At 42.3% G+C, this 14,275-nt stretch overlaps 1 protein-coding gene across 4 annotated transcripts in view; it reads right to left on the minus strand.

Moving 5' to 3' along the window:
* Positions 1–10,931: 10,931 nt before the first annotated feature.
* The window catches only part of LAMA1 (laminin subunit alpha 1), a 147,750-nt gene continuing 144,406 nt past the window's right edge, over positions 10,932–14,275 (minus strand). For all 4 annotated transcript variants that reach the window (XM_070629466.1, XM_070629465.1, XM_070629468.1 and 1 more), the window contains 2 exons: positions 11,920–12,142; positions 10,932–11,284 (listed from right to left, as the gene is read on the minus strand). In XM_070629466.1, the coding sequence (XP_070485567.1) occupies positions 11,124–11,284; positions 11,920–12,142 (384 nt within the window). In that variant the 3' untranslated portion in view covers positions 10,932–11,123. The remainder of the gene's footprint in view (positions 11,285–11,919; positions 12,143–14,275) is intronic.

Raw genomic sequence — 14,275 nt, forward strand, 5'->3', positions numbered from 1 at the left:
TTATTATTTCCCTCCTTCTACTGACTCTGGGCTTTGTTTGTGCTTCTTTTTCTAGTTCTGTTAGGTGTCGTTTGAGGTTGCTTATGTGAGCTTTTTCTTGTTTAGTGAGGTGGGCCTGTATTGCGATGAATTTCCCTCTTAGGACTGCTTTTGCTGCATCCCAAATGTTTTGGTATGTCGTGTTCTCATTTTCATTAGTCTCCAGATAAAATTTGATTTCTTCTTTAATTTCTTCAATGATCCATTGTTTGTTGAGAAGCGTGTTGTTTAGTCTCCACATTTTTGCACCTTTCTCTGCTTTTTTCTTGTAGTTGATTTCTAGTTTAATAGCATTATGATCAGAAAAGATGCTTGATATTATTTCAACTCTCTTGTATTTATTGATGTTTGCTTTGGTTCCCAAAATATGGTCAATCCTTGAGAATGTTCCATGTGCACTTGAGAAGAATGTGTAACCTGCTGTTTTTGGATGAAGTGTTCTATATATATCTATTAAGTCCATCTGGTCTAATTTTTCATTTAATTCTATTATTTCCTTGTTGATTTTCTGTCTGGATGTTCTGTCCATTGGTGTTAATGGTGTGTTGAGGTCCCCTACTATTATTGTATTGTTGTTGATGTCTTCTTTTAGTTCTATCCTTCCAGAGTGTTTTGAGTCCAATCACGCAAGCCTTCTATCTGTCCTTACCTGCTGTTTGTACAGGTGTAAAATGACTACCCTGACATCTCACCAGGACCTCAATCAATTAAAAATTCACTTCTCATCACTTCATACACAGTAAATTAATTGGAAAATCTGAAGCACATGGCAATTTGTAATTAATACTGACAAGCAGAAATTTCAATCACCTTGGCAGCACCAATCACAGAATGTTTCACTTACTGGAGAGCTGAGAAGCTTCCAGGTCCCCGGTCCCCATGACGCGTGAGCGCAGGGACAGGCTCTCCCTGAAAGAGTGTTTGCACTCTGCTCTGCACAGTGGTATCAGCATGATTGGAGGGATAAAGTTCAAATGCCCAAGGGGAATTTAAATTGGGCCTGCTATTTATAGCTATGGGAATTAACAGAGGATTTGAAAAAGTCTCTTTTTTTTTTTGAGGAAGATTAGCCCTGAGCTAACATCTGCCGCCAATGCTCCTCTTTTTGCTGAGGAAGACTGGCCATGAGCTGACATTCATGCCCATCTTCCTCCATTTTATGTGGGATGCAGCCATAGCATGGCTTGACAAATGGTACATAGGTCTGCACCCAGGATCCAAACCGGTGAACCCCGGGCCACCAAAGCAGAACGTGCTAACTTAACCGCTGTGCCACTGGGCTGGCCCCAAGAAGTCACATTTTTTAATTGATTTTTTTTACAACTTTATTGAGGTATATTAAAAATAAGTACAATTACACAGCAGATATTGAAAATGATTGGTTTTAATATACATATACACCTATGAAGTCATCACCACAAACAAGATAGTTAGCAGCTCAATCACCACAGAAAGCTTCCTTATGCCCATTTATAATCTAGTCCTCTCTCCACCCTGACCCCAGGCATTGTCTAGAATTTTATACAAATGAAATCATACAGCATATATTTTTGTATAAGGCTTTTTGCATTAAGCATAATATTTCTGAGATTCATCCATGTTGTTGATGTATCAATAGCTTATTCCTTGTTATTTCTCTATAGTGTTTCATTATATGAATAAACTACAGTTTATCTTTCCTTCTATCGATGGACAGCTGGGATGTCTCCAGTCTTTGGCTACTACAAATAAAGTTCCTAAGAACGTTTATCTACAAGTCTTTGTGTAGATATGTGTTTTTATTTCTCTTTGATAAATACCAAGAATAGAATAGCTGGGATGTATAGTAAGTGTATACTTAACTTTTTAAAGAAATTACCAAACTGTTTTCCAAAGTGATTGTACCATTTTACATTCCCACGAGTAACGTACACGATTTCCAGTTGCTTGACAACCTTGCCGACATTTTAGCCATTCTAGAGGGTATGGAGTTGGATCTCGTGGTGTTAATGTGCATTTCCCTAATGACTAACGATGTTGAGCAACTTTTCTTCCATGTGTTGGCCATTCATATTTGTTCTTTTGTGAAATATCTGTTCTAATCTTTTCCTCATTTTTAATTGGGTTGTTTGTATTATTATGGAGTTATAAGAGTTCTTTATATGTTCTGGATACAAGAGTGGGACTGCTTTTCATGAGTTATCTTTGTTTTCTTTTGTCTGAGAATATCTTCATTTCACTTTTATTCCTCATAGATATTTTCACTGGATGCAGAATTCTGGGTTGATGAGCTCTTTTCTTTTAGTACTTTAAAGATGTGGTTCTACTGTCTTCTGGTCTTCATGGTTTCTCCTGAGAAATTCACGGATATCTGAATCATTGTAATGTGTGCTGTTTTTCTCCAGCTGCTTTCAAGAATTCCTTAGTTCTCTTTGATTTGAAAGGTTTGATTACAGGCATACCTCAGAGATATTGCAGATTTGGTTGTAGACCATTCACAATAAAGTGAATATCATGATAAAGTGAGTCACATGAATTTTTTGTTTCCCAGTGCATATTAAAGTTTTGTTTACACTATACTGTAGTCTCTTAACTGTGAAATAGCCTTATGTGTAAAAAAAAACCAATTACATGCCTTAATTAAAAAACATTTTATTGCTAAAACATGCTAACTGTCATCTGAGCCTTCAGTGAGTTGTAATCTTTTTGCTGGTGGAGGGTCTTGCCCCAGTGCTGATGGCTGCTGACTGATCAGGGTGGTGGTTGCTGGAGGTTGGGGTGTCTGTGGCAACTTCTCAAAATAAGACAACAGTGAAGTTTGCTGCATTGATTGAGTCTTTCTTTCAAGAATGGTTTCTCTGTAGCGTGCGAGGCTGTCTGATAGCATTTCACCCACAGCAGAACTTCTTTCAAAACTGGAGTCAGTCCTCTCAAACCCTGCCACTGCTTTATCAACTAAGTTTATGTCATATTCTAAAGCCTTTGTTGTCATTTCAACAGTCTTCACAGCATCTTCACCAGGAGTAGATTCCATCTCAAGAAACCACTTTCTTTGCTCATCCATAGAAGCAACTCCTCATCTGTTAAAGTTTTATTGTGAAATGACGGAAATTCAGTCCCATCTTCAGGCTCCACTTCTACTTCTAGTTCCCTTGCTGTTTCCACCACATCTGCACTTCCTCCAACAATGTCTTGAACCCCTCAAAGCCATCCATGAGGGTTGGAATCAGCTTCTTCCAAGTTCCTGTTAATGTTGATATTTTGACCTCTTCCCATGAATCAGGAATGTTCTTAATGGCATCTAGAATTGTGAATTCTCTCCAGAAAGTTTTCAATTTACTTTGCTCAGGTCCATCAGAGAAATCACTACCTATGGCAGCTATAGCCTGATGAAATGTATTTCTTTGTTTCTTTTTTTTTTTTTTTGAGGAAGATTAGCCCTGAGCTAACCTGCTGCCAGTCCTCTTTTTGCTGAGGAAGACTGGCCCTGAGCTAACATCCATGCCCATCTTCCTCTACTTTATATGTGGGATGCCGACCACAGCATGGCTTGCCAAGCAGTGCATAGGTGCCTACCCAGGATCCAAACCTGCAAACCCCAGGCTGGTGAAGCAGAATGTGCAAACTTAACTGCTGCACCACCAGGCCGGCCCCTATGAAATGTATTTCTTAAAGAATAAGACTTGAAATGACTCCTTGATCCGTGGGCTGCAGAATGGATATTGTGTTAGCAGGCAGGAAATCAACAGTAATTTACATCAGAGCTCTTGGGTGACCAGGTGCATTGTCAGTGAGCAGTAAGATTTTGAAAGAAATCTTTTCTTCTGAGTAGTAGGTCTCAACAGTGGGCTTAACATGTTCAGTAAGTCAGGCTGTAAACAGATGTGCTGTCATCTGGGCTTTGTTGTTGCATTTATAGAGCACAGGCATAGTAGATTTAGCATCATTCTTAAGGACCCTAGGATTTTCAGAATGGTGAATGAGCACTGACTTCAACTTAGTCACCAGCTGCATTAGCCCCTAACAGGAGAGCCTGCCTGTCCTTTGAAGCCAGCTGTTGACTTCTCCTCTCTAGCTATGAAGGTCCTAGATGGCATCTTCTTCCAATATAAGCTACACGAAAGTCTGTTGTTAGTGTAGCACCTTCATTAATGATCTTAGCTGGATCTTCTGGATAATTGCTGCAGCTTCTACATCAGCACATGCTGCTTCACTTTGCACTTTTCTGTTATGGAGATGGCTTCTCTCCTTAAACCTCATGAACTGACCTCTGCTAGCTTCACATTTTCTTCTGCAGCTTCCTCACCTCTCTCAGCCTTCATGGAATTGAAGAGAGTTGTGGCTGGTTTGATCGTCTATCCAGACTGCTATAACTTTCTCCACATCAGCAATAGGCTGTTTCATTTTCTTAGCATTCCTGTGTTCACGGGAGTAGCACTTTTAATTTCCTTCGAGAACTTTTCCTTTGCATTCACAACTTGGCTGACCTGGTGCAAGAGGCCTAGCTTTTGGCCTGTCTCAGCTTTCAACATGTCTTCCTCATAAGCTGGATCATTTCTAGCTTTTGATCTAAAGTGAGATTCTTCCTTTCACTTGAACACTTAGGGGCCATTGCAGAGTTATTAATTGACCCAATTTCAGTATTGTTGTGTCTCAGCGAATAAGGAGGCTCAAGGAGAGGGAGCGATCAGAAAACACACATTTACCAATTAAGTTTGCTGTCTTATATGGGTGTGGTTCATGGTGCCCCAAAACAATTGCAATAGTAACACCAAACATTACCGATCACCAATCGCCATAATAAATATAATAATAATGAAAAAGTTAGAAATATTGCGAGAATTACCAAAATGTGACACAGAGATGAGAAGTGAGCAAACGCTATTGGAGAAATGGCGCCGACAGACTCGCTCAATGCAGGGTTGCCACAAACCTTCCATTTCCAAGAAATACAGAATCCGTGAAGCACAATAAAACAGGGTATGCCTTATTATGTGTTGAGGCATTGTTTTTGAGTTTATTCTGTATGGAGTTTGCTAAGTGTCTTGAATCTGTAAATTTATGTCTTTCACTAAATTTGGGGAGTTTTTTTTGGCATTCTTGCTGAAAATACTTTTTCTCTTCTAATCTCCTTCTCTTCCGCCTCTGAGACTCTAATAAAGCTATGTTAGATCTTTGTGTGTTCTGTACAGGTAACTGACACTCGGGGCTTATTTTTCTGATCTTTCTCTCTCTGTTGGTAGGCTGGGTAATTTCTATTGTTCTATCACTGATCCTTTCCTTTATCATCTTCATTCTGACATTGAGTCCATCCAGTGATTTTTTGTTTTTTGGCCTCAGATACTGTATTTTTCAGTTCAATAATTTTCAATTGGTTCCTTTTTCTATTTTCCATTTCTCTGTTGAGAATTTGTATCACTTCATTCATATAAAATGTGTTTTCCCTGGACCTTACGAAGCATGGATATAATAGTTGCTTTAAGGTCTTTGATAATTCCATGTTGAGATTGGCATTTATTGAATGTTTTTTTCCTCGAGAATTAGTCCTCTTTTCCTGGTTGTGTGTATGTTGAGAGATTTTGAATTAAATCCTGGGCATTGTGAATGTTATGTAGTCTAGACTCTGGGTCCTGTTGTAAGCCAGGGAGAATTGTTTATGTTTTCTGTTTTGGTAAGAAATCAACTAGGGGATGTTCAGACAATAAGTTCTATCCCATTTTCTGTTGTTATATCAATTAAAAAACACACACTTGCATACCTTCCCACTGTGGGGACTGCTGTAAGGGTCAGCAATAATTCATTGATTTGCCTAGTCACTTTATTGGTTTACAATTCCTCTCCTCCTTTTTTCCCCCCAATTTACTCAATTCCAATATAACACCGAGAAAAGAGGAGAGAGTGTTCCCTTGGAGGTTAGCCTACTAAGAAGTGTTTTCTTTAGTTCACTTTTGATCTTACCTAGAAGATCAAAGCTTTCCATAGAGGCTTCCCCATTTGAACCTTTTTCTCCAGCCAGATTCAATAACTGTAGCCTCCCAGATCATTTCCTACTTTTTCTTTTGTCCTTCTCACTCACACTTCTTCTTATATTCCATGTTCAACTTAACCAAACTTCGAGGGTACAGAATTTCATTGAAATCACATAGTATTCATCAGACTCACTAACTTCCTAGCCACACCTAAATTCCGCTTACCTTTCTAGTCTGGTTGCAAAGCCCCAGTTGAAACCTCTGGTTTGCAAGCTCCCACCTGCTCCCTCCATTGATGTTCTTTCCCTGATTTTTCTGTTCCGATTCTCTAATAGGGACACAACTCAGCTTTCTTCAATTTTTATCAAAGTGTTTACAGTTTTTTATTCATAACAGATAATCACATTTGGATTTTGAACACATGCTAAAAATTAAATTATTGATGAAATGCTTATAATGATTCTGGCTAAAATAAACTGCCATAAACTTGACTCTTTCATAGCTACGAAATTACTCGAATTATGTAAACAGAGACCACAGCTCTTCAATATTCAAAGTGGAGTTTGTATTTTAATACTTTATAAAAGTGTTATGCACAACATGTACTGTGAGAAGAAAATATCATTTCCAAATTGTGTTGCTCAGAGAGAAAAAAATGATTTCCATTATGTTCTCACTTGGGTCCTTGCTTCAGACAACTGCTGTGGGTCCAATTGCTGGACACGGAAGGAGTTTGAAAGAAACAGCTGTGTCTTTGTAAACCTTTGAAAAAGCCCTGATGGTTTTGACATTTCAGAATATACTAAGCTGAAAATTTGAATACATCTGAATACCGTTAAGCCTATAGAACTTCTTTTGGGAATATCTTGCAAAACAGTTTGTTCTGCCATTTATTTTATGCTTATTATATGATTCAGAGGAATTACATTTACAAAGAACTTTTGAGATTTCTAGGAAGAACTACCCTACTGAGGTATTTTTAGAAAAAAATTAACTAATATTCAACAATTATTTACTAATAATCTCCCACAGGTCCTAATTATATTAGCTCTGGGAGAAATGTCCATGAAATATCCAGCACAATATAGACTTTCCAGTACCTTTGAAACAACTAGAGGATCATTTAGGAACACATACAATCTGAGGGGAAAGCTGAGCGTAACTCAGAGCCGAAAGAACAATGACAGGTCCCTCGCTGGCACAGTCAGTGCTGCACAGGGCTGTCCAGAAAGACATCAAAGACATTGGGAGATAGAAATGCAACTGCACACAGAGAATAGAGACGTGAACCACACAGACTTGACATTTATGTGATATCATTGGATTTGTGAAAATTATATGAAATATAATTTGATATAATTTTGATAGAGGAATATCAAGACTTCAAAATACACCTAAGAAAAAAGAGTTATCACAAGATGCTAGGAGATGTGCCCACATTCAGTCTGCTTTTCAACGCAGTCCAAGTGAAGAATATGACCTGAGGCTTTCTACTCAGGCTGTGCTCTCTTTAGACATTTGGAACTGCGCTGGAGACTGTTTCTTTAGGAACAAGTGATTCTGAGACTGATGGATAAATAACAAAGATTGTAGTTGTGAGAAGAGTCCTAGGGGGTGCAGAATTGTCTCCAGTCATAGTTGCAAGCAAGGGAGAAAAACGGACAACAGTGTTGGGAGAGAGTTTATTATGGCTGAGGAGAAAATGCACGGGCTATCACGAGATGTTAACACATGCAATCAGCCATTAAAGAGTTTCTGCTGCTGGCGAAGAACGGCGTGTCCCCGCACCAAGCAGCACAGCATTGTAGGAAATCTAGCAAGGCTTCCTTACTTCTGCATAACTCATTCCTCCATCTTTCAGACAAATTATTACCTTTAGAAAATAAAACGTAGTGAGAAACCATTTGCAGAATCCACAAGACTGAGACTGTCGAGTCTCTAAACAGCTGCTTTATGGAAGAACCCCATCAAACCCAGCACTGCTTAGAAAATGTACGTAAACACTAATGCCCAGCGAGAGTTTCTGAGCCGGTTTGCCTTCGTTGTAGTTCTAAGGTCCACCCTGATGTTTCCTCACCCAGGATCAGTGGTGATCTAGGCACACGTTGGAGGCAGTGGTGCCTAAGCCCTCTGCCCATCAGCCAGCTGTTTTGCTCCTCATTCCTCTCCATCCAGCCAGCTAGGACATCTCCCTTCACACGTTGTCACCATCCCCTCAAATTCAATCCATTCAAAACTCAGCTCATAATTTTTCTCAATTTATCTCCTGCCCATGGAACCACCATTCTCATTGATCCCTGCTCCCTGCTGAGCCTCATAATCTTTCACTGCCTAAAGCTAACATGCTGCTGGAGCAGCAGCTCAGCCGGCTGACTCAGGCTGCACTCTCCAGCCAGTTTATGATTTCAAACGCGCCATTTTGTCACAACACTCCCCTGGTGGAAAACCCTGATGCTTCACAAGACATAGTGTCCAGGCTCCTTCCTACCCGCTTGACTTTTGGGCTCTTCGTGGTCAGGCCCCATCCACACCCTACCTGCTCTGTTCTCTCTCCGCCTGCCCACCCCCCTTCCCATTACAACCAGCAGTTCCCTTTCTTTAAGCTGGGCAGCTTAGACCCATGTGTCATGCTCCACATCCCCTTCTCCAGAGCCAGACACCACTGTGCATATGAAAGCACTTTGTAAATTGGGCTGCTGCCCACAAATGCTGCTAGTGTGCATTTTGCAAAGCCTAGTTACAGCCACCTCTTTAAACCTTCCCAAACCTGTGTATCTCATGGCCTATAAAGTGAGGTTGTTAGATTTAGCAAATAAAAAATATAAGCTGTCATCCAACAGTTAAGATATATTTATACTAACAGTGTGTTTGTTATTTATCGGAAGTTCAAATTTAACTGTGTCCTCTATTTCACCGGGCAACCTAACTCTAAAGTCCTAAATCCTGCCTTGCTGAGAGGTTAGGGAACCAGCACGAGGCCCTGCGGGGAGAGTCAGAGCCGGCTGTCTGAGCAGCGCCCAGGTTCCTTCCCGTCAAGGGGAGACAGCTAGACCCAGGTCGCTCTGCTCCGTGCTCAGTGAGAGGCCAAAGGGGAGAGACACGGGTTTTCCCTTGAGGGGATCTTTTAAGAGAGGCCTTGTAAATAGTTATAACCACGAAAGACCCACACTCTGTTTCAGCTCTATTAATAAGGGGGAGGGGGGCGGCAGGGGGTGAGGGAGGGAAGGGAGTGAAGTTCACTGCAGATCTACAATCTGCTCGCCGTTCTGGTTAGGGTCAGCCCCTCACCCAGCGTGGCGGAGGCGCTCAGGCATGCCGAGCCGTCCCGCCCGCTTGTAGCGGTCTCCGTTGGAGAGCACAGAGGAGCCCGGCGCCCTGGAGAGCCCCGCGCACGGGGAGGGCCCCGCGCCCTGGAGAGCCCCGCGCACGGCGAGGGCCCGCGCCCTGGAGAGCCCCGCGCACGGGGAGGGCCCCGCGCAGTCCCTGCGGAGACGGCAAAGGCCAGTCCTCGCCCAGTGGCCCGAGGGAGCTGCCTGGAGACTGCGGCAGTCTGCGTTCCCTAGACTGCCAGGCGCTGAAGAACAACAGGCAGCACCGCCCAGTTGGCTGCTGCCTTCTCTGGTGTCTTCACGCGGATGTTTACAAACGTCAGAGGCTTTGGCCGGGAGGTGCAGAGTGCCACCAGGGTTCAGAAACAGCACGGCACAGAAGAGGGCCGGGGACCAGGACGGCCACTGCCTGCCTTGTTCATGAGAGGAGAACCTCTCACAGAAGTAGAGATTAAGTCTGTCACTTTCCATATTGAGAAGTAGGTCCTTGCTAAGAGGCAGAGGTTTCTCTCCAGGCGAGCCTTTGAAAAGTGAACCTTTCTTCTGAAGCACAAGGGATAGCAGCCATCTTGATCCCAGCCAAGGCGCCGGAGCAGAACTCAAATACAGTCAGAGGGAACCAAGTAAGACTTCTGAAATCTGGGTTTAAAATTGTTTAGTTCATTAAAAGAATATACGTATGTGGCTTTTAAATTGTCCTTCTTTCAAAATTACACACATTTTCCCAGAAAAAATAGATGATCATGGAAAACTGCCTCATCCCAAGGGGTGAAAATAAAATTGACAATAAAAGAAGAGCTAACTAGTTGTGATGCCAATTTTTTTTTATCCTGCAAATGCTCTGTTAGGTCCTTGATGATACCAGCCCTGATATCAGTTTCCCTATGTTAAACCCAGCATATATGGGGTTAAAACCAAAACACTCTTTCCCTGCTTACTCCCTGGCTCCAGTTCCAGAATTCACTGTCCTCCATGGAGACAAACAGCCAAGGACAAGCACCTGGATTCATTATCTCCTGCCTGCAAGGAGATGCAAGCTGGTGGGAAAGCTCTGACCAGCAAGGTCACGGGTTCCCCCTCCCCTACCTAAAACCCCCAATAAAAACCCTTCCTATTGGCTTTTCTGGGAGTTTGGGATTTCAGCCTTAGCTGCCCTTTCTCCTTGCTCAGTGCTGTATAATAATAAAGTCCTACTTTCTTCCACTACACCTGGTGTCAGAGATGGGCTTGCTGAGCAACGGGTGAGCGAACTCACCTCAGGTTCGATATCACTGATGGAACAAGGATGCATCTGAAGGAGGTTCTGTCCGCTTCCTGTGTCCCTTTGCCCCTGTGACTTGCTGGAGCCCAGAGGAAGGCTTATGTGGCAAACAGCTGGTGCCTTCTGCTGGAACATAACCCACAGCATTGCTTGTCTGTTGTGGAAATTGGAGCTTAAAATTTGGGTAAAGAAATGAAAGTATTCATACTCTAATCTATTATAGTTTGTAGTGATATTTTGTTTTCTAAAAGCTCAAAATGCAAAACATAAAATACTATCAAGTAATCAACAGAATATTCAATGTTTACAAAGATTCATTAAAACAACTTCAAAGAAGAGAGCCAATGAATCCAATTTACATTTTAAACTATTTAATAGAGGTATCTGTTGTACATGTCGCTTTAGTTTAACATAAACACAAAGTTTCTCTCAGGAAACACTTAACCTGAGTTGGAAATGAAATCTGAACTGAAGAGATTTTAATCACAAAAATAATTCTCCTCAAAATATAAGCAATGACTGCCAGCTGAGGAGCCTCCCTGGAGTTCAGGGCTCAGCCCCAGGACAGGAATGAGGGAAAACGCCTTGAAGGTGGAAAGCTCTGCTGAAGTCGCAGGACTGCACTTGCGGGCCCTGAAGGAGCGCGAGCTTTCTCAGACAGCCCCGGAAGGAGGTCTGGCTGCTCAGGCAGTTTTGTCTCACATCAGCTGTTCAGGAAAGAACAAAAGGTAAGTGTTGCTTAATTTTGTTAAATGATAGCACATGGATAGCACGATAGGAGCAAAAATAATCTCAAGTGGCTTCTGTATCAAAACTAGGATAGTATTCTTCCACTTACGTGGCTTCAGTGATAGCATGTCAATGAAAACTTCTAATATGTAATAATTTTAAGGCCGAGTTGTGACTTAAAAAAACATAAAAGAGATGTTTATTTTAGTATCATTTGTAACAATTACTTGAACATCTGGAATGCATAACTTAATCCAAAATCAGTGTGAGAGGGTAAGACAATGTTTGTCCTCTAAAATGATGACCCACCCAAAATGACTCCCTGCTCTGGGAGTCGTCTAGGACGATTTGCCTCAGTCAAGGCATCCAGCTTAGTTTACGTCACACGCTGTGTTCTCAGAGTCTTACCTAATGATCCATTTATGTGTGTAGATTATTTTAATTTTTCCAAGACTTCCTAGGTATTTGAAATAGCTTTTCTAAAATGGTAAAGGATTTGTCACCCAAACCATGTATTTTTCTTAATCTCTATTCTATAGTCACTTGAACTGAGGCTTCTCCCAGTGCCAATGCCCCTTGAAAGCGAACGAGCAGACCAGACGTCCACACTTACCAGGATAGCCACCCACATAAATGGGATTGTTGGTGTCTGCCGAGGTAGACTGCGGGTGTGGACTTTCAGCACGAACTGCGTTCCCATCAACGATCAGAACCACGCGGTGTTTGCTTTTGTTAGCTTGAAGTGTGTGCCATTTCCCATCGCAGACAGCACTGGTAGCTTTGGGCTCGTATGTGGCTGTTACCCTTCCAGCGCCATTGTTAACATGAAACAAGATCTAAACAAACAACAGACACAAGCGAATATCTGGGGAATTTTTCCATATTTAAGGAACACAGTCCATTTATATAATGCTCTTGTAGTGGATAAAATCTAAGATTCTGCTAAAAAGGAGGGCTCACTATGAAAAACAAATAATAGTTCTGAAAAACAGCCTCTTAAAGGATTCAGATGCCATCTTATTCCTCAAATTTCAGAAAGGGCAAATGAGCACATGCATGGGAGCAGGCTGAGCCACCAGCTTAGCACTGCATCCTCAGCTCAGTGCTCATTTTCAGGACAGCAGGAGCTGGCAGTTTACTGAGGGTGTCGGTTCATGGCAGTCTCTGGCACCCATGAAGGGAAATTTACTAACTCCCTTCTGACCCAGCCCCACCACAGCGAGCGGTAACACAGAAAAACCTGACCTGCAAAAGATGGGAGAGAAGAATCATAAGTATACTGTTGTAAGGTTCTTATGCTATATGGGAAGCTACTCAGTATTAATTATTTCAAGATAGACTGTGACAAACTCAAGTTGTGTATTATGAACCCTGGGAAACCACTAAAAATGTTTTAAACAATAAATAATAAGCCAATAATAGAGGTAAAACATACATCAGAAATTACATTTTTTGTAACTATTATACTTCTGGTAACATTTTTTGAGATGTCATGTAAAATATGTAAAATTTTTCAAAATTCTTTTCAAGTACAGATGAGGAAAGAGTTGGGTCCAAGCCACAGTGTAAAGAGGCAGCAATATGACGTAGAGGCAGTTTTGTTTTGACACGAGGATGAAGTGAGAGGGGAGAAGAGGCAGAGGGCAAAAGGTCAGATGGGACTTCCTTCCATCGGCCCCACGCCCATCCTAGGATATCCTAGGAACCAAAAACCTAGTGCGGGGTAAGTAGAAAAATACTAGAAACAAGCAAATAAGTTCGGGGAATCTACAGCATAGAGACTTGTTCCTTGCCTTCCAGGAAGCAGTAGCTCAAGAAGATTCTAGCATCTTAGTCCCACAACAACATGAGTTGAACACAGTGCAGTAGAAATGGTGGCAACACGCGCTTAGGTAGAGAGAGAACCAGAGACCACCGCCCTGCTTCCCCATGGCCTGTGAGTGGCACGGCAGACACTCCCAAGTTCTCATCCCACTCTCTGGGGCATATGGAAGGTGGCTGCAGGTGAAGGGGCAGCACGCTCATGACAGCTGGGATGGGAAGCCTGATCTGCAAGGGGTGTTGGCCCACTCTCCAGGAGCAGTCCCCACGCACTGGCACTGCTCCTCTCACTCCTGAGACCTCAGACTGCTCCTTGCAACCGGCCATGGACAACTGGCCTAGTGCACAAAAGACAGAGGCTGTGCCTGAAGACCGGGAGAATTGGGCTCTCTCCTCAACTGCTGGCAGGAGAGAGCCCGCAGAAAAGAAAAAGAGCAATGAAGACTCCCTTCCCTCACATCTTGCCTGCACCCAAGTGGCCCCAAAGGGGAGAGGAAGAAGAATGAGAATCAGAGAAACTCAGAAGGAGGCAGTTTGAAAGCAGTTTGATACATGCAAGAAACCTGGATGAACCACCAGGAAATGAAGCTGAGTGTACAAAGCCAATCTCAAGAGGACTTATACTGCATGATTTCATTTCTGTGTGACACCCGTGAAATAACAGTTAGGTGGAGAACAGCTCAGTGGTTGGCAGAGATGAGGGAGGCAGAGGGAGGGAGTCGGTGTGGCTGTGGAGGGGCAGCTCGAGGGCGCCTGGTGGAATGGTATAATTAGCTTGATTGTGGTGGTGGGTAACACAAAGCCACACATGTGGTAAAACTGTGTAGAGCTACACACACACGTACATGTATAACTAGCGCCACTGTAAAAACTGTGGATTGTGCCAATGTCACTTTTATGGATTTGATGTCCTAGAGATATACAAGATGCAAACACCGGGGGAGCCTGGGTGAGGGGTGCATGAGGACCTCCTTGTACATTTCACTGCAACTTCCTGTGAATCTATAATTACTTCCAAAGGAAAAGTTAACAAATATTAGGGAGGGTGACAACTTACTTTCAGATGGTCCAGGGAAAAAAGTTCTTTGACGTAGTTGCAATTTTGCTTTAAATTTAATTTCAAAATTATAAAAGAAGTTACTTTTAAG

Source organism: Equus przewalskii, chromosome 7 (assembly GCF_037783145.1).
Source record: "Equus przewalskii isolate Varuska chromosome 7, EquPr2, whole genome shotgun sequence".
Classification (NCBI taxonomy): Eukaryota; Metazoa; Chordata; class Mammalia; order Perissodactyla; family Equidae; genus Equus; species Equus przewalskii.